Source organism: Scomber japonicus, chromosome 4 (genome assembly GCF_027409825.1).
Source record: "Scomber japonicus isolate fScoJap1 chromosome 4, fScoJap1.pri, whole genome shotgun sequence".
Lineage (NCBI taxonomy): Eukaryota > Metazoa > Chordata > Actinopteri > Scombriformes > Scombridae > Scomber > Scomber japonicus.
The window spans coordinates 21,571,087-21,592,240 of record NC_070581.1 but is presented as its reverse complement, the minus strand read 5'-3'; the positions used below and the strand labels follow the sequence as shown (position 1 = coordinate 21,592,240).

At 39.1% G+C, this 21,154-nt stretch overlaps 1 protein-coding gene across 2 annotated transcripts in view; it reads right to left on the bottom strand.

Annotated features, from left to right (window-relative positions):
- Nucleotides 1-14,903, bottom strand: part of pcbp4 (poly(rC) binding protein 4) — a 34,954-nt gene extending 20,051 nt beyond the window's left edge. Inside the window, exons 1-4 of one of the 2 annotated variants that reach the window (XM_053317138.1) lie at nucleotides 14,604-14,903; nucleotides 2,740-2,929; nucleotides 2,338-2,361; nucleotides 918-950 (exon numbers count right to left, since the gene is read on the bottom strand). In XM_053317138.1, the coding sequence (XP_053173113.1) occupies nucleotides 918-950; nucleotides 2,338-2,361; nucleotides 2,740-2,847 (165 nt within the window). In that variant the 5' untranslated portion in view covers nucleotides 2,848-2,929; nucleotides 14,604-14,903. The remainder of the gene's footprint in view (nucleotides 1-917; nucleotides 951-2,337; nucleotides 2,362-2,739; nucleotides 2,930-14,603) is intronic. The other variant, XM_053317140.1, reaches the window with a different exon arrangement.
- Nucleotides 14,904-21,154: the final 6,251 nt, after the last annotated feature.

The window sequence follows — 21,154 nt, the reverse complement described above, 5'->3', positions numbered from 1 at the left end:
CTGACCTCTGGGATATTTTCTCCAGTCACTCCAGTGAGTCACGCTCCCACTGTGGCTGTGCAGCCTGGGGAGGGACTGACAGGATGAGGCTCATATAGTTAGGAAGTAACAAAGGACAAAACTAGTGGGCTGGCTGGATGAATGGTTGGATGACTACCATGGGTGAGTGGTTTATCCAGCAGCTCTGTGGGGTAGCATTGTCCCATGACCCCACTATTCCTCTGTTTATCCTTCTGCCTCATAAAGTAAAACATAAAACCTTAGCAGCAAGAGAAAGAATCACAGTGACAGCCTAATTACTTTCTAATACAAAGAGTTAACCAAGCGGCATTAGTTCAGCTGCACCCTTGAGATTTATAAAGAGGGAATGGAGGTGCAAACAGAGGAAAAAGGAAGCTGTTTTAAACATGAAAAGAAAGAGAAGGCGAAATGGTGTGTGAGCAGCCAGCTAGAGGACAGACAGTGAATGATGGAGAGAGTGGATTTAAATTGAAAAGGTGCCGTTATTGCCCAAAAGGCAATTCGGACAATAGACCTGCTCTGTACGTTTTTCAGACTCAAAGCTCCCAAACAGCCAGAGAGCACTGTGCTTTATTATTAATACATACAAGAAAGCCTGACCAGCGTTAGAGGCCCTCTGAGATTGAATTATGTTTTCTCTGGTCTGGAGATGTAGCTACTTGTGGTCACAGACAAAGAGGGCAGAAAATAAAAAATGATGAGATGTGGTCAGCTCAAAAAAACAAAAACAAAAGAGAAACAGGGAACAACGTGCTTGTTTCTGCTTTATGGGAGGCATGCACACACACAACCAACCATTCGAAAACGCATAATATAATCAAACATAGCGAAGAGTGAAACATGCTGACGTTCATGCATACGTTGCGGTTTTAAGCTCTAAATCGTGGACACTGTACCTCTTCTCGTATTCGTTTCACAGTCTCTCCTTTCTGTAAAAGAGAAAATAAGGACAGCTTTAAAGTGAGTCAAATGTGCTTGGTTTGAAAAATACTTACATCACAGCGTCCTCAACCTTTAAATGGAACTTGCTATTTCAAACCATGTAAGCCTGACTGGAATTTAGCAGAACAAATTTCAGCTAGAGTTTCAATATGAAATGTATCGCGGTGGTGGTGGTGTCCTCCGCATACTGTCTCAAAATGAAATCGAACACATCTGACTGTCTAAAGGGTACGTGCACCTGCAGTAATGTCTGTATATGCAGCTTTTCTGAAGACATACTGCCAGGGATAAAAACACATTGTCAGACTTCACATAGCAGCACATCCTCTGCTGGTTTTTAGATTGCTTCTTCTCCTCTCCGTGTTTTCTTTTGGCTGAAGTCCATCCAAGCTGTTATACCTCTGTTTCACACCTTCATGCATCCACTGATAACCATTTTCTTACAAGAGTATCAAAAACAGTATCATCCTCCAATGCTATTTTTATGTTACATTGTAGGAAACACATTATTTGCAGCCTATTGTGACTCTGGTGTCAGTCTTCTAAGAGATGTTTTCCAGAAAAAAGAAAAAAGGCTTGTAGGGTGGAATGACAAGTTATTAGTCCAAGTATTGCAGATCAAGTGCCTCGCTCTGTGGAGCTGCACAGTATGCACCAAACTCATGTCTCCCTTCCTCTCCCTTCCTTCTCATTCTCTATTTTCTCTGATATGTTTTGGTTTCTGCAACACATCGCAGCATCCATGGTGACAGCTTTCTTTTCTATTTCTGCATTAATTTCTTTTCTTTTTGTCCCTCTTCCTCCTTCTATTGACGTCCTATGTAGGTGTTGTATTACAAGGCATTAAAGCAGGAGTTCTTGAAGCAACATAGTGCAGCCATGCCCTTCCTAACAGACATTAAAAGTGCCCACAAGGGGCCAACAGCAATATGTCTTTGGAGCTCAGTTTCAACAGGAGGCTTGCAGTCAATGCACTAATGTTTTTGTTTGATGGATTACTGTGCTGCATTAGGGGGGGTGGGGGGGTGGGTGTGAGGTCTTAAGAGGGTTGGTTTAAGGCAATTACATTTAGGATGGGGATATTCAGAAAAACAATTATTTATTTAGAGGGCTTTGTGTTCTGTGTTGACTTCAAAACAGAATCAAGATGGAGAGGAAAATTATTCCACAAAGGCCTATTATGAATCCAAATAGAAGGCGTCAATAAGGTTTTTGACTAAGCATGATGGAAAATAACTATAGATTTACATAAGATTAGACACAGGCATAGCATTTCAAAACATCTACCTCATCTGATGAAGGACATTTTCTTTCAAGATTAAAACCTTTATACATGCAGAAGTTTGTATAGCATAATCAAAATAGTAATCTCACCTTTCCTATGATGCTGCCAACCTCCTAAAATACAGAGATAAAATAAGGAGATAAATGTTAATATGAATACTTTTTTTTTAAAAGGCAAAAACATCCTTTTAGTGACATTTAATTGTTTATCAATTCAAGATTCAAGATTCAAGAAGTTTATTGTCATATATGCATGGTAAAAACACAGAGGTTCAGACAATGCAATGAAATTCTTCCTTTGCTGCTCTCCTTACACACAACAAACACATGACAAAAAGATGCATACAACTATAATATATTAAAGTTTAAAAGAGGTAAAAAGGTTAATACTTGAAATCTATAATTCAGGTATAAAATGAGGCACTGGGACATTGAGTACTTTTGTGCAGCATACACAGTCATTTATAAACAATGTGAGCAGACGGTTTGTACCTTTCCATGCATGAGCAGTCGTAATGTGAGGGTCACTCCCAAGCCCCCTTCTACAAAGTCCTGCTCACAGTTCATAGTTATGTGGGAGTGACACGCAGGGAGACGCATGAACAAGGCTCATCCGCTGGTCACACAGTCAAACGAAGGCCAGCACTTGTTCTCTGGCTCTCCAAGGTCCTTCAGTGCTGCTCTGAGAGAGAACAGAGGGACTGAAGTTAAAATAAATTATAACTGAAAGCTCTAAAATATGCAACACTTCATGTCATAAACATATCAATATGTGCTCACAAATACAATTGCTTGCACCCAAAGATGTAGTGTTTAAAGGCTTACACACAAACACACATTTAACATTCTCGACAAGAAACATTAATTCAGTATCATTATTCACTGAACATTATGTGCCACTATTAAATGTAATGGCCATGTTCTTATTCATTTCTCATAAACTGAATAATTTCACTGTATCTAAGAACATTGTTGACTGAATGATAATTCCCTTAGATCAAAAGCATTCCGATAAATGGAGGACATCTCTATGAGGACTATTTTCATTAGCTTGTGTTTCTGTAATGTTGATGGTGATTCATAACAAAGTCATAATGAAGACCATTATGTGTGCAGAATTTTGACGAGCAGTGTCAGTGTTGTTACATCTCTTTGGAGCTTTGGGGTCCTAACAGACTGCCGGTGGCCGTCGATGACTAATACACTATCTGCGTCTTCATTAGCTGACCAGCAGTTTCTCTCACAGCGAGATGAGTGATTTTTGAAATTGGATAGACAAAAAGAATCCTGTCATACGAGCGTGGCATGAGATTCACGTAAAGTTAATCAAATCCAATTCGAAACAGTTTTCATGAAATTGAATATGTTTGGAGTTTCTTTGGGGACATGGTTTTATCTCCATCACAATCAGCCACAGAAAAAAACAACAAAACAGCGTCCTGAGACAGAGCAGAATTTATACACAGATAACAAATGAGAAGCATCTGTACTGATCTCAGAATGACAATGTGGCAGCAGCTACCAGCATGTCAGTTATGTGACACACGGCACATGATGATTAATGTGCGAGTCACCTGGCTGCACGCAAGCTCGGCATAATGTGTATAATTAGTTCACAATCACTTATGTTTCCTCTTGAGTTATATTTCCTTACATTTGTCAGTTTGGACAATTTGATGGATAAATAAGTGGGTTTGAGATGCAGCATGATTAGCAGAATGAAAAGGCAATGACACTTACATTTCCAGAATTAAGACAAACACTCAGAATTCTTTCCATTAGGCTGAAACTAACAATTATTTTCCCTTAACGATTACTTTGCTGATTTTTTTTCTATTAATTGATTAATCAGTCCGTCTATAAAATGACAGAAGGGTAAGAAATCCTCGTAAAAATATCTCAGAAATCCACAGTGAAATCTGAAAAGCCCAGAGCTCAAAGAGAACCACTTTGCTATCACTGAAAACCAAGAGCGTGGGCTTGGTTTTAACTTTGGCAGGGACATTCTTTGTCAGACAGCCAAAATAATTGTGTGTATGTGTGTGTGTGTGTGTGTGTGCCTGCTCTCTATCACTCTTGTCTTTCATGGGCACATGTGCTCACACACATTCACACATAAATAGCCTGACTCTGCAAAATGTTTACTTTATTGAATATGCATTTACTGACTTGCCTGAAACTGGACTTGTAACATGATTTTTTTTTCCAATTTCTTTTATTGATGGACTACTTAACCATAAATCTGAGATAAAACTAATTAACATTTAAAAATAACAAATCATAGACTGTCACAATTAATGTAAAGAAATCTGTGGGCATTGTGCTGTTCTGTAACTACCTGCAGTAATGTTATAAAAGCATCACCTGAGATTCTCATTACAGAGCCACAGTGATGCTTTAAATCATCTCAAAAACCTCTATTTGTATTATTTTTTGATTCAAATACCAAACTTATGACTAGATCTTTCACTATGACATCAGAGCTTACTTTAGAGGCTAAGGCTCACCTGTCTGTGTGTCTCTGTTCAGGCTGCTGCTGACAGGACTTTCAAAATAAAATTGTGTGTAACAGTCACACACAAACGAGTTCGACGTTTTGCCTAATTTTAGCTCTTAAATACTGTTCATGACTTAATGACATGTATGTAATAATAACTCTGCTCTGGATCCACTCATGGAAAAGGGGAGACATGCTATTAAATAGTAAATATTTCTCCCACTAATTTCAAAGATGAATGTTTGGATTTATTAAGGAACATTCCTGTAAACTTGGTTCTTCTTTGAAAAGGACCAGATGTCTTCATTTGATCTTGGGAGGATTTTTCACCAACAGTAATACCGTTTTTTAATTAAACAGCATGTCTGAAACAACCACAAATCAGCTAATAATGCCTGAAATTAAATATAATTTTAAAAGATCTTAGTTTTGTTGAGTGGAGTCATTCTGAGACATTAGAAACACATAACTAGAAATACTAAGAGCTTCAGATTCTCCACCTCACTGACTCTAGATCATCAGGTCAGTATTTCCCATTTCCTGCTATTTCACTCTTTATCATAAAGGATTATGGTCCATACTCAGTAACAACGCAATAAAAATTTTTCCCCTCTTCTTTGTTTGTCCGCCAAGTGCATTCCAACCAGCCTACAGTGGTAATGTATACAAGTCTACTGCTGCAGTCTCACTGACAATGCCTGACATTTGTGTGTCTTTCATAAATCTGCATGTTGGATGTAGATTTGGTGAACTATTGGAGCAGATTATGTTTAATAAATGGGTATTATTTTAGATGAGATCCAACATCCTGAGAGACTTTTTGCAGGCAGGTTTATTGTTTTTGCTTAGTGCACAAGGCCACCGCTGCCTCACTGATTTATTTATGCACTCGATGCTTACAAAGACACATTCAAATGCTCGCGCATATCCTTCTTAAGATGTCACAGAACTTGACTGCCTGTACGTGCTATGTATTTCCTTCATGTCCGTGGCACACCCTGACATGCCAGTCTGTGAAAATGGGGTAGTAAGTGAGGCAAAGTGTCATTTTGCTGGATTAGACTGCACCTCTGCTTTTTTGTTATGGAAATGCTCATTGGATTGACTTACAAAATGATCAGTTAAAAGCCCATCTCCACACAATTTCCATAAATACCAAACAAAGCCCAGGGGGTTGACTGGAGATAAACAAAAAATGGAACATTTTGCTTGCTGTCAGGCCAAGTAATCATGAATTTAAGCTTAGATCGATGCATCCTGAACACATGTTATCACAGAGCACATTTGTGCAACCCATGGACTAACTTCATTATGTTTAGGCACTGAAGGGCATGGCTAAAATGTTAGTGCTTTATTGCATTAGGAGCTAATGGTTGGAGGGATCATTATGTGCAGCTCTGTGGGTTGATAACAAGGCATGTGCTCTGTGTCTGTGTGAGGGCGGTGAGCCTCTGAACTCCTCATTTCCAGAATCCCAAGCAGCAGCGTTCCATGATGAACAGAGCCCCTCTGTTCTAAATTAGACCTGGTAACTCAGAACAGGGAATTAGCAAAGTGCAGACTGCAGCGCCAGGCTGCCAATATACAGTCGCACCATGAGCCCATCCGCTGTCCTGTTCCTCTGTCACTGACTGTGACTGTGTAACCTTGGTCCTGCTTTGCCTCGCTGAATCCAGTAACAGCAGCTTCTGTTATGAGTCAGTGCTTGTATTCATCTTTATACTGAATTAAGCATGACTTTGTGTAACCAAATGACTGACGTAAAAGCAAATGTCCATAAAGGACATGTCTGTCACAACTAAGCTGAAAAAATATGAGACAAAAGGCTCATTTTGAATTATTACAGAATTAGTCATTTGGTTATCATTCCTATCAGTTATGACATTGCACTCAACAAAGAAATTGCTATGATCTGTCAACAATCTACAATACTGACTGTTTGTGCATCTTGTCTTGTCTTGCTTGCTTTAAGGGATGCCACTGAGCTCCCAGATTTCAAGGCTTTATTTATATATCGCATTTCATACACAACGGCAACTCAATGTGTTTTACATAAAACAAACATTTAACAGTAAGAATTGGAAATAAAAAACATGCAATTTAAAAATAAAAACAAAACCCAATAATAGTAAAAACATGGAAACATTAAAACATACAACTAAAAACAAAACCCCCTCACTAATAATACAAAAACAAAAATAAAAACAAAGTACAGAAAAATAGAAAGAGAGAGAAATAAAATACACCATGACCACTTACTTTGCTCACATTGACAGTTTTTGAAATATACTAAATTCCAACTTTCTTGTGAATAAAGCCAGTTTAGCAGTTCAAGTCTATGAGGTGAGGGTTTATTTCAACACTAGAGCAGATGAATCTTATTCAAACAATACTGTAAGTTACATTTCAGACCTGTCCACTATTGACTTGCAGTTCTATTGTGTATTATACACTATTACATGATTTTATACACTATTAACTTCTGTTTTGGCCACTAGAGCATATTTTTGTTAAGTGGCCTGAGTGCCGTCATATTTGTGTTCCCATACAACACGGTCTAAACAATAGATCTGAGGGAAAGCAAAGGCAACAAAGACACACTTTAGCAGTTGAAGTCAGCAATGCTTCGGTTCATAGTTTGCCAGCCACCATAAACCATAAATAGAACAAGAAGAAAGATGACCAAAACAAACATGTCAGAGTACATGCAACAGCCACAATAAACTGGAGCACTAAAAATTGGCAAGAGGTCAGCAGGCCAAAAAAAGAAATCATATCTAATATCTAATATCTAATGATATCTAAAGTAATACAAAATATCAAAATATACATACAACTATTACAGTATATGAACCTCACTAATATCACAACCTATATACTGTAAGATATGAAATTTACAATGTTATAATTGTAGAAATTGTGAAACTAAGGCCAGGTGATTTATTACCAGAACATCTAATAACCTGGATTTATCCTTTAAGGTAAAGCTATGAAGAGTCTAGAAGTGTTTTTGGTCCAGTTTCTATGATGCCTACTTCAAAGATGTCATGGATAAAAGCAACCAGCATACAGCCCTTGACAGCCGCCAGCAACATTTTTTTTCTTGCCATGTTTTCAGGAGCATCCATTCCACAGAGACTGCCAAGATGAAAAGGAAGTTGTACAACCCTCTTGTCTAGAGGAATGGACACCTGTTCTGACACAAACACGTCCCTCGCACAACCGGCAAACAGACGGCTCTGGGCCGGCTTAGGCGAAATGAAGAAGAAATGAGGACATGCCAGGTCTCCATGGTGAAAGATGGAAACAGGGTTCCCCTCTGCATACAGTACATACAGGGGGTCAAGGGGATTGAGTGTCTGCTCAATAAACATACGGAGGCAGAGAGGATAGGATGACTCCCAGGCGGGCACATACGTAGCAGTAAGTGAGAGGGTGTCAACGTGTGTACACGCGCATGGTGAGGGTGGGAGGTGAGAGACCATTCACACACATGCTCACACAACCCCCCCACACACAACACACACACACACACACATTCCCAGGTCTGTCTACACTAAAACAAAGCGCACACACCTTCATACAGCTGCTGGGATGAAAGGAGCCAACAATTCACACACAGAAATTGTCCGATTGAAACACAAGAGCGGACAGCCTTTGATCTGAGAAGTTTCACAAGAGGACTTTTCTGGAGCTGTCACAAACAAACTCAAACTACTTCCATGTTTGAGTGCATGGGATGACACAATGAGAGCATCATCTCCTGAGATGACAATGATGATGAACAAGACAATAAAGCACAAACGGTACAATAGGGTAAAGAAAACAAGTACTCTATGCTCCTCATCTGGGGCGGTCAGTCACTCAGAGTTGTCTCTTTCAAACTTAAATGAGATCCTCAGGGAACAAACATGTTCACGCATCCACACAAGAACAAGAACACATATATATAAGGAAACCTCACTAGCAATTGGAGGCTTTGACAATGAATGACTCTACTGAAGGGAATGTGTATGGTTGTAAATAGCGGAAGGTGGTAAACTAACAGAGCAAACGACTGCATATTAAAACAACTGAAATTGTTGCAGAATTATGACTCTATGCAAATGGTCCTTGATTAAATGAACTCAGTTTCATGTTAATGAAATATTCAGATAGGGGCTGCATGTTTGGATTAGCTTTACATATCACAGCCACCATTTATGCCGAGATTCATCTGTACTGTAATATTGCTTTATAAGCCAAGCTGTGGAGAGAAAACTGTACATGCAAAAAATATTGTGCAAATGAAGCATTCTTTAAATGTCCTCTCAGACTTACAGAAACTATATCTTATGTCCACTATCAAATTATTAGCTCTATCAGATGTACTGACAGTAAACTAGGCTCATTTATGTTCAATGTCCATGAATCTTATAGTTCTATTACAAGAAAAACCTCACAACTTTAAGATTTAAAGGCACTTGATGTGAGTATGAAAAGGTTCCTTCACCATGGCTGAACTTTCACAATTCCCACTGAGATAAGAGAGAAAAAATAGGCAGAAGTAGAAAGGCTTTAACTGTGAAACAGGAGAGGCTTGAAATTAAAGAGCAGTGTTTCATCTCTCAGCATGTCTGTCTTAGCTCTGTCACATATAATGGGAGGGGTCAGCCCTTGGCGCAAAGGGGACTGTCCTCTCCTATCAGCCCCTGGCTTCATCTGGTGTTAAAGCATAGCCATGTCAGCCGGCAGTGCGAGCCGCCTGTCAACTGCAAGGCCCCAGAGAGGGTTATCAGACCCCCAGGCTGCCTGCTGCTCCTGGAGCCAGTTCGGCTCTTCTGCAGCAGAGAGGAAGCCAACAGCCGTGTTCGCTGCAGCCCCTGTGCCTAAATGTGGCCCAACGCTGATAAGATTAACCTAAGGCTGCCTTTTTTTGATCTATAATCTGCAGCGTTTTAAAGAGTGAATAAAATTACACAATATTTTTTCAGATAGTGTAAACCACTCTGCTGAAAAGTTTCTCATCCAAAATGACTGATGTAGAATATTACACGCATCCTTTACAATAACAATGTGTGGGTAGAGCTTTTTCTGTCTGATTTTACAAATTTGGAGCACTGTCAGTTCTGTTATTAAATGAGCTTCCTACTCCTAACAAAATATCATAATATTCCCCTCCACCCACACCCCCCTTCCCTAACACATTTTATTCAGGACTAAAAGTCTCTTATCTAGACACAAAAGCCTATTATTTCCCCACATTATGGTTACTGTCATTCTCCTATTTGAGCAATGTGCTGACAGTTCAGGAGCTATACAATTTGTATGAATTATTGACACCAGAAACGATCGCATTTGCAAAGTCTGTCATATCTTAAAGTGGCGTAATCGATACTTTCAGGGCTTTTTCTTGTCACGGCAACTTACAATCATGTCAATCTGTCTACGCAGCTAAGACACAGATCAGCCTTTGTGGCAGAATCTGCATAATTATGAGTGAATCCAATAGCTAACGCAACAGCAGCATAATTGACACACCATTATGGCAGTCCATTTTCAACGACTGTCAGGCTAGCACAGTATTTAGTTTGTTCCGGGTCTATGGTTATTTATAAGCATATATCCTTGAAAGAGCATGGCTACATACATTGATCAAGTGTTGATGCAGTTGTTCCCGCAAAGGATCCCATCTCCTCATTAGGTGAACCCGAGTTTCTTCCTCCTTCTCATTATTGCCAGTGGAGATAAAACAACACAAACATACAGATAATGAACCTTATAGGGCCGTGTTTCTGGGCTGTCAATTCCTATCTCCCTGCTGGTTCCAGACACACAGTGGCACCGTCTGAGCCTTTATTTATGCTGGCTTTAGTTAGCATGGGGACAGCATGGCCCAGGCTGATATACTGTACTCTTGTCATTTAGCGCTCCTTATCTCAGCTGAAAACTAATCGGTAAAGGAAGAAACAGTTTCATATTGTAGATCTCTTAAATTTAAGTAAATCTTTAACTGGGTTTGGATGTCATGTGCTGCAGTGCTGTTTTCATTTGATTATGCAGTTTGACTTCTCCAGAGTGTTTATCCCTCTGGATTCAACACTGGAATTTTCTGGTAATTTGCCTTGCCTTGACTTACAATGGCACACTTCTTTTTATTAGAGAGCTTCTATTAGAACCATATATCATTCTGAATGGTTTTTTGGCATGGTGGAGAATATACTTTGGCAGGGTATTAACTCCAGCTTTTATCCCATCCCTCTTACTGGATGAAGGTCACTCTCTGTATCTGCAAAATGACTTTCCTTTCTTCTCTTTCATCCCTGCTTTCCTCCTATCCTCCACACCAGGGCATGAGTCAGAGAATCTGACACCTCGGAAAGGAGAGGAGAGGAGAGCAAAAAGAGAAGGGAGACAAATTGAGAGAGAAAGAAGGAGCGATGGGGACATTTGGGAGGAAGAGAGAAGAGTTGATCGATATCTCAGAGAAACAAGTAACCTGAGACGACATGGACTGGCCCTGCTTCCTTGAGGTACAAGACACTGTATAAAAAAGGCAGTTAAATTCGTCAGTGCACAGATGGTGCAGGAGTCCTTGCTCCGATTTAATCATAAATCTCAGCTGTATAGTATCCTGGATAGTGCTGTGCAGTATGGCAGCAAAATCATACTGTTTACGGCATCGCTACGCTTAAGTTAGCCGAGTCGATGGTGTATCGTTGGGTATACAACAGCGCCATGCACGTTGATATTACATAAGCTCGACAACAAACTGAGCACAAACCCAAAAATAGTGCAGTCCCTGTTAAATATTTCAGGCACTCGGCAGCTGAAGGGGGGATAAAAAGCTTCTCTCCTTCTTGGTCGCAACACAAAAAGACACACACACACTGATGCAGATGGCCAATTGAAAGAAAACCTCCATTTAGTGTACTGTAGAGAGAAGCGGATTACTGTCACGAAGACAGTCTTTTAGCTTATTCACCTGATATACAGTACTTACTCACAGGAGTTGTACACTTAGCATACACCTATCCTTATTTATTGAGTCATTTTCTTAGCAGTATAGACAACATGAAAGCTGCTCTTTGAGGGTAACTTCTGAACTAAATAAATCATGCTCATGAGACTTGTTGCGAGACAAAACAGGACAGTCATGAGGCTTGCTGGGTCAATCGCTGGGGCTCAACACAGTGCTATCTTTTCATGGCAGGGACAGCCTGCGGCTCTGTCAGCCACCGGGTCAGTCTTAAGAACAGCAGTGAGGGTCACATTCTGTTTCAAAAGAAAAACTCTCTTCATAGCAGAACAAGATGGTCCATAACAAAGGAATACACACTGTTTGTTTACATGGAGGTTGGCAGATTGCAAATCAATAGGTTTTCATGTGACTGGATTTCATGCCTTTTTAGCACAAGATAACCCATTTCATGGTAAAACATTGAGATAATGAACACATAGCAAAAATCTATTTCAGTCAACAAAGCTAGAAAAAGTAGGGAGCTGAGCCTCAATAGTGTAGTTATTAGATAGTGACAAGCACAGGTTAATTACACAAATGCAGGTTAATTGCTGCAGGGGACTTAACTCAAATATTGGAGAGGAAATTAATTTGTATCACAATAACGCTCCTGTGATTACAACACTTAAATTAATGCCTGAGTGAAGATGATGATACGGATTTGTCTCATGAAATGCATGGTCCAAAAGCATTACGAGTTATTACAGATTTGTAGTCTTCATACAGAAACAATTAAGGACTAACTTGATATTAAGTTAAGAAATTAAGGGAGTAAAAAAAGAAATCTGCATACAATTCAATATGCTTCAGCAGCTGAAGCAATTCTCCTCCCCTGTGTTGTTAAATGGCTAAATTATGCAGGAAAGCTCCTCTTGTATCCCCCTCGTCAGTAAAAGGTGATTGAATAACCCCCATCTCTCTCTGAAGGGCTGTTACAGAGTAAAGCTGCTGCACTGGGCTGCATTTATTTGATGACTACAAACTAAAACTAAGCAAGGTGTCCCCCCACCACCACAACCCCAACCCCTCAGTGTGCAAGAACAGCATCTTAGTAGATGAGGGGGATTATTGGCAGTTCCCAGACATTGGAGCAGCACGTGTCAGGTCTGTCTTCTGTTATTTATGAAGCCTCTCGGCCCCAGCCCTCACTCTGCAGCACAGATGCAGGTGGGGTTTCATTATTGAAGATGCTCTTCCACTTCTTATTAGATCTCCAACTCTCAAAGTGCATTAAGGAATTGCATTTGGACAGAGAGTCAGCATTACATGATGGTCTGTCTTTGTTTCCCTGGAGTCACTCTAAAAGATATGTGTGCCTCTCACATCAGCCAAATTGTATGTGCTGTTCCTTTTATCAGGAATAAATAGTGTACACTTGCACCTAAGCAGACGCCCCATTCACCACACATACATACGACATTTCTATTCCTTATTGATCTCTGTTATGTGCTTGGGAAGATAAATCTGAATCGCGTGCTCCTATTTCTTTAGTAAAAATAGCTAAACACAAAAGCAAAGAGTCATACAACACATTACATCCAAATGAATTCTCCCACAAAATGCTTACAGTCCCACCCCAAGTGATGTCCAATTTTTCAATTGTGCCCTATTTCTCTCTCCACTTTTGTTTGAGCAGATACACACTGAAGGGACACATGCAAGATTCATGAGCATCTCCAGGCAGCAAGGACTATGATTTCCTGAATCAATCAGCCCAGCTTCCAGATGCTGCTCTATTGATTCTATTTTACAGAAGAGTCTGATTATGATCGGGGGCCTCTTGTGCTAAAAGGACCAAATTTAGGCTAAAACATGCAAAAATGTGAGTGTTAATGAAATGGTAACCGAACACATGACAGATTTTCATTACAGCTATTTGTACTGAATCCTATTGTAATTAATTACGCTGTTTAATTAAGATGTTGACAAGCCTGTTTGTGCCCTCTATGCTAATTGACAATATACATTATAATGACAGTATATTATATAGTAATAATATTTACTGGCTGTGAATTGTGTCTGGCACACAGACTAGAAACATCTGTAAACTGTGTGACCAGGAGGACACATAAACAAAGCAGCCTTTTAAGGATGCCTTACTGTAATAATGTACTACAACTAAACTAAACCTACAATTTTGCCAAATGTAACCAGAGATCTTTATATTTATTAGAATTAAAAATTAGGAAAACATGTGCAACCAAACCACATCTGCAGCGAGTTTTGTTTTTCTTTGTGTCAGCTTATCAAGACAGTTTTCCTATCCAGTGTAAGACTAATGCAATTATGCATCTTGGTGAATAATGGTGCTGTCACACACACTCGCTGCCTCAGCACCAAGCGAGCGCCCACAGTACCGAACTTGTAGAGAATGATCTTTGTGTTCAGGACTGGCCTGGCCAAGGGGCTCCACTTTCATTATCATAAAACCGTCAACACACAAGAGACCAATTGTGTCCTCAGTCTTACTGTGTCCCCTGCTCATCTGGCGACTTTCTGCCATATGCCGGATTTAACAGCCCAGTCAGTTTATGGCTTCATTAATTCAGCTCCATGCGTGGATCTGGATTTCATCCTGTACTCATATGAACGCATCCAAGTGAAAACACAGCAGAGAGTAGTAATTTATCATTTAAATCACTTAAAAGGATGGCTTCATTTCGTTGGTTGCTCATTAAGAAGAGTTTATAGGCTATATTCGAATATGCGGCAATTTGTTTGATGTAATTCGACTAATAATATACATGAAATATGATGGTGGTCGAGAATTTCATCTATTATAAGAGCTGTTTCAAGTTGGAGAATTGGGAACATGCTGTTCAAAAATATGCCTTTCTCAAATAATCTTTAGTCACTTACGTGTTCTCATGTAAAAGGTCGTAGGCTGCAGTTCCCTCTAAAGTATCCCCATGGATCTGTGTTGCTCGGGATTTGTATCCACATAGAGTCCAATGACACGGACGTGTAGTGCGGACTGTCCTCCCGGTGTGTCAGCAGACTGGAGCGCAGGGCGCCTGTGCGCTGAGGAGGGGAGAGACACACACAGAGAGAGATGCAGGCGGCGACCACCCCGTTCACCCTGATCACCATTAACCGAGGCAGCCCGTGGGAGAGAGCCGAGTGCTCTCTGGGTAAAAAATCCTTTGCCTCAATTCAGCAGCTGCCCTCAAACCTCCAATATGTATATCCGCCTCGGCCGGTGTGTAGTGTGATACTCCTGTCCCCACAGGACCTCTACCGGGAGCGCAGGGCGCTTCTCCCTGTGCGTCGCATCGCAACGTTAAAAATCCTGGCAGGGGAAATTACATTTTCCGAATTAACCAGATTGTTCAAAACATTTGCGGCATTTCTATGTTTCAGTTATTCGTGGATGCTTTCGCGACATTCAAAGTGCCTTGGAGAAGTTTCAATCCCATCTATATTCATGAAAACCTTATCAATTCAACGCTGAAAGAGTCAAATAGCTCGCCTTTGACAAACTGTTTTTTACAGTCTTTGTTTTCAGGCTATAGGCCTATAATACAGACACACATGCATGAGCTGTTGATATAATAAAACCAACATTTAAAGTGATGGGAAAATATCATACGTTCATATTATAATTGATTAGCCTGATCAAAGTTGGTTGCGCAAATGCTCTTGTGTTTTCCTTTGAAGTTTTTGGTGAGCATGTTTTCAGTAATCCGGCACCATCTAGTGTATTTAACTGGCTATTGCAACTGTTTTGTTATTCAACTTCAAAAAGAGCATATTCAAGCAGTAAAACTATTCATCATCCATTCATCAATTTCCTATGCCTGCTTATCCTGTGCAAGGACTCAGGATTTTAAAGTATAATATTACGTATTATATCTAAAAGTCAAGGTTTCTTTAGTTAGTGTTTTTCTTTTGCTACATGTAAAATGTAGCTACAGTATGATGCATTTTCACTTGATGAAAGGACTCATTCATTTGAAGACACTGAAGCAAATCTACTGTTAAGTGATCTCACTGCTCCTGTGTGAAGGAGGGAACAATTGTAGCTTTACATCTCTATCTATTTCCCAGATTGTCTTAATTGCTTCTCAGAAGAATGAAAAGGGGATAAATGTGAACTCATATTTGTGTTTAGAGAAAAATAAAAGACTCATCACAGCTTGGCTTTTTTACAACTGTCTCTATGAGCAGTTACATTTTGTTTTGTTTTGTGTCTGATGGTGACATTTTATGTTGATTGGGACTAAATAGAGCAGCGAGGTTAATGAGGGTAAATAAAACCAGCAGTGGGCAACAAAGTAGAGATTTATAGCAGATACCTTCACGCTGTTTTTAAAGGTTATTTCCCAAATGTGTGCTACTAGCTTTCAGCACATTTTAAACACTTAAATGGTTGCTTAGGAAATGAAATGTATGTAATGTATGTCTTCAATCTTTTCACAGGGAATCATAACTTTGAAGCAAGCAGTAGAAGACTGTTTCGTCTTTCACCCACGCATAGGCAACTTTATAACAATTTCTATAAAATAGTAACCTATGAGTCGAGCAGTTAACTGTATAAAAGCCTCACTCAACATCTTTGTGGTCCATTTGGTCCAGTAACAGACTGAGATGTTGTTTCTCAAACAGTAGGAGGTGCTGTGTGATTTCAAATGCCTCTTGTAGAGACAGGGTGCCTTATTGAGCAGAAAACCCACCACCACTAGGGGTGTGTGGGTCTGACTGTTGCTAGCCATCACTCATGGTGATGTAGCTTTAAAAAAAGCTAAGGTGCACTGGTGGATATTACACAGCCATCATCTGAGAGAAGGAATTGTGATTGAATTGATATACTTGCCACATACAATGCAGGGATATAATAAACACTGTCAGATCTGAACTACATCAAGCTACAAGCAGACAAATTTCTCCCTGCGATGTGTGTGTGTGTGTGTGTGAGTGTATGTGTTGACTCTGCTAGAGAGGCACAAATTCACAAACATTCACAAATTAGAATATAATTTTGGTATAATTTTATGGTTTGGACTCACTTTTCGGTGACTGGATCATACACTGTTGATATACTGTACATTCTGATTCAGTTAATTTGTAATTGGATTTGGTTGAAGCCTGAGTTGCTTCCATGTGTTTTCACTGTAACATCCTAATTTTTCAAAAATATAACAGGACTGGAAATTAGATTGCGATGTCAAATTCACAAAAAACATTGCTTGCTAAAATCAGACCCCCATTAGTTGTCTCAAACACAATGCATTACATCCCTGCTTGTCTGGGAGCATTCAAGCTTAACAAATACCTCTCATACTAAATGGCACTGAAACAACAAGAGATGACACCAGGGTAACAACGACAATTACTCAGCCATGGAATGTCTCTCTTCTTCTCTCCAGTATTCTCATGCACAAACAAACATGTCTTCACCAACATTCTCCGCATTGAATTTTATGGAAACTCTTAGCCTTTTCCTGACAAATGGTGATTGAAGACATATGGGGGAAGGGCGGAAGATATTCTCTTTTTGTCTTCACATGCCAGAGTCCACAGTATAGGTTCGCCTTTCATTAAAGTAACTACTGCAGTAGCTTGATCTTCTTGAAAGCTCCAGTCGTCTTTGATTCACTCTTAAGCAAGGAGCAATGGTTTGGCATTCCTTTTTTTGATGTTTACATATCAAACATAAAAGAGATTTATTCTGCGAACTTGAAAATAACTCCCTTTATAATTTACATGATAAGACTACAGAAGCTACAGGTGTGTCAGTGTCCGCTGTACCTGTTTAAAGAATGAAAGGGCTCCACAAATAAAATGCATACACAAACACATGCACGGTGAACACCTATACAGTGTGTACCACTGTGACAAAGATTTGCATTTAGATGCAGAATGGCGATGCATATTGGAAAGCACATTTCCATATATCCTCCTTTGAAGATGTATGGCTTTCCTTTGAAGCAAGTGTATTAATTTGTACAATGGAGGCAAAGGAGACATTGGTCTGGATTGGAGTTGGAATACTAATAGGAGATTTAGTATTGAATAGCTTACCGAACACGGATTATGTTTGTCAAGTGTTTTTCTGTTTTGTATGTACTTAAAGGGAAAAAAATCTGAGAACAACAAGGTGCTGTGTGATTCCATATTTCGGTTTATTTTGTATAAATGTCATCAAGTAAGAGATGATTTTCACCCACGGTTTCTATTTCATTTAATCAACCTTACATTATGCGGGACATACAAACAGAGAAAAAAACTAAATTAAAATACAACAGTAGATGCAATGAGGAAAAAGTAATAAAATATACGGCAGCAGAACAAATGTATGTGAGAGACAAAGAACAAGCAAGAAAATGAAGATCAAATGAAATAAGAGAAGTTAAGTGACAGTTCTACAAGATACAAGGTTAAAGCAGGTAAATCTTAAATCAGCTTTAAAAAAAAGTCCAGTGATAAGTGTCCCTCAGATCCACAGGGTGCTGTTTCAGGTGATTAAAGGCACTATTGGTTGTCTTTGTGATACATGAATCAAAGCTAAAATCACTATTTAATAAAGCTATCTGATATTCATCCTAGTATTTCAAGTTTTCTATCATGATTTATTTGTGTAATTGGCCTGTTATTTTATCTTACTTATCAACACTTCAGTTGTTACATTGATCTGTCGAGTAATGTAGTATTGAACTGATATTGTATTTTAGAGAGGAAGAGTGATCTCAACAATTTGCTTCACATCTAAAATTTGTTTACCTCCTCACTACAATTCTCTGTTCTTTTGTCTGGAAACAGCCCAGTAATTCAATAGAACTTAAGATTGAGTAAAAATATGAAAATCAATCTACTTAAGCCCTTACATCATCTGATGTCTAAGGAGCAATAATGGCCTACTGGTTAAAGAGGCAGTAAGGTCAAAGGTCAAATCCCAGCAAACGACCTCTAAAATGTACTCTCACCTCTCAGCTATCATCAGTATGTACTTGAATAAAGCTTGCTCTCTCAAGACTCATGGGCACAGTGTAAAAGTGTATCTATAACTCTCTGCACTCTGAAAATGCAGAAAACATATTTCTACAATGATGAAATTGTATGGCACCAGCAACCAGAGACATATAACCAGTCTAATCCAATAGACATTGCTCCTTAATAAATACCACACCTTGTCATTAATAGTTTTAGTGCTTTATGTCTCTGAACCCTACAAATGACACACTAACTAATACACACGATAACATTGGAGTGAGTGTAGTGGTGAGACATCCTTTGTCCTCAGATTTAAAACAGGAATCTTAACTGAACATTACATATGATACCATTTCATTTAAACTTTGAGATAGAGCTTTAAAAGCACTGCGATGTCCTGTATCACCCTCCATAGTTTAAGATACAGATCATTATGGCATTTAATAATAATGAGTCTCCTTATTGCAACCAGATACATTTAGCTTTGTTCAAATCCGTGTTCCAGTTTTAATTGAACCACTTTTAAAGAAGAGATTTCATGCTTGCTCTCCATTTTTATGATCATGTAGCAAAACCGCATGTGTAACTGGTTTAATGTTGATTTGATTGATGACAGCTTCGGCCCTGGGTCATGTGAGCCCTAATTCAATGTCTGTTTTAAAAAAAGCAAAGATGAGATCATGGCAGATGTGAAAGGAAATGTTCCTCTAGGCTATGTCTGGAACAGGCCAAAGGATACTGTGTCATCCACAGGTGCACAAATATGCAATGTAGGCAATATTATGACTATATGGTTTCTAGTGTTGTGGTGGGAAACGGCCTTTAGGCAGGAACTTGATCAGATAAGTATGGTTGAAAGTGTGGGAAGTTCTGGCATTGATTTCAAAGGGCTGCGGAAGGAGGGAATGAAAACTTAAAACTGCAGAAATAGAAATGGAAATGCAAAGAGAAAGTATTCTTTTTAATTCTGCTTTATTAAAGCAACAGCAGAATATGTGATTGCTGTAGACAAAATATGGAGCACATTTTGTGCTGTAACTCTTGAATCTTCACTCAGCCTTGAAAAGATGAGGCTGGCAGTTTTCTGTATTTTTCTTATTGCTAACAAATCAGCAGAGCCCAACCAAACAATTTGAGAAATAGTACACAGTCAAGGAGGTTGTGATATGTAGCACAATTTGTTAATTATTGTTAGTCATTGAAGTCATTTCTAAGAAAACTAACATGGCCATAATCTTCTGGTTGAACATGTGCAGCGTTGTGAATCATTTATGTGTTTTTAACAGTGGTCTATGGCACAGAGGAAAAAGATATATCAGGCTACACACAATACTTGTAAAAAGGACTGAATCATTTTTGGTATGTCTCTGCACATGAGATTGGTTGACAATAAGAAAAATAAAGAAAATTGCCAACCATATCCTTTAACATAACGTAATGATAACATCCTTTCCTGGAAACCTGTCAAAGCTCTTGACTGTAACTTCAGAGACACGGCTATCTTCTGACTCTCATGCATCAGGTATGAAGAGCACCTTCAAACAGCTTTTGATCTTGAAAGTGCACAGAGTTGGAGAAACAGGTAATGATATCTGTGCTGCAGCACAATACTGTTACAAATACCACAATACTGTGGCAACACTAACTATTCAGAAGTTTTGTTGTAACTCAGATAAGTCATGAAACTTAGTAGAACACATGGTGCAGTAATAGTGAAAGGAATATGCTAAAATGATCAGATCCACAGCCCAACAATGACTGCTGAGCTTCTCCTTAACTTGAGAACATGTAACAAACACATTGGCCCACGTCAGGCCTTTATTCCTGCAAATATAGGCCTGACATGAAGAATGAAAGCCAAAGCTTTTGTACGTCAGCAGCCAACAAAAGGACATTCTATAAGAGAGCTGGTTTGTGTGCCAATTTGTGGCTGTTTCTGGTTGCCTGTTTCTGTGCCCTGGGCTTTAATTATTGAAACTATTGTTTATCCGTCTGTTTTAACCCTTTTCTGTCCAGTGCTGTGTTTAACTGTGCAGTGTGCACCCATTCAGTTGCATTCATTCACCCTGGAAGTGAACTAGCTTAGCCACAATATTATGCTGTTGGCAACTGAACAGCTGAAGCAGGGATTAGGGCTGGGTATCAAAGTGCAAATTCCTTTTTATTCTCTTCTTTTTGGTACCAACTGAAAGTAAAGAGTGCTGATTTGAGACTTGTTTACTTGTTGTTTGATCAGGTAGTCCCTGAGAACAGAAGAACTTTTTTTGTTCAGATAAATATGGGTTTGTAGAAAAAAACCCACTCATTTATTTAAATAAGGTGTTGAAAAAAGTATTGTTATACTGTACTATTGCAATAGTACAGTATAACAGTAGTTTTACGAGTTTCAGTACCATGGTACTGAAACTCAGGTATTGTATAAGCAATTGTATTAAAACATTTCAAACAATACACAGCCTGAATGGGGATTAAAGAATATT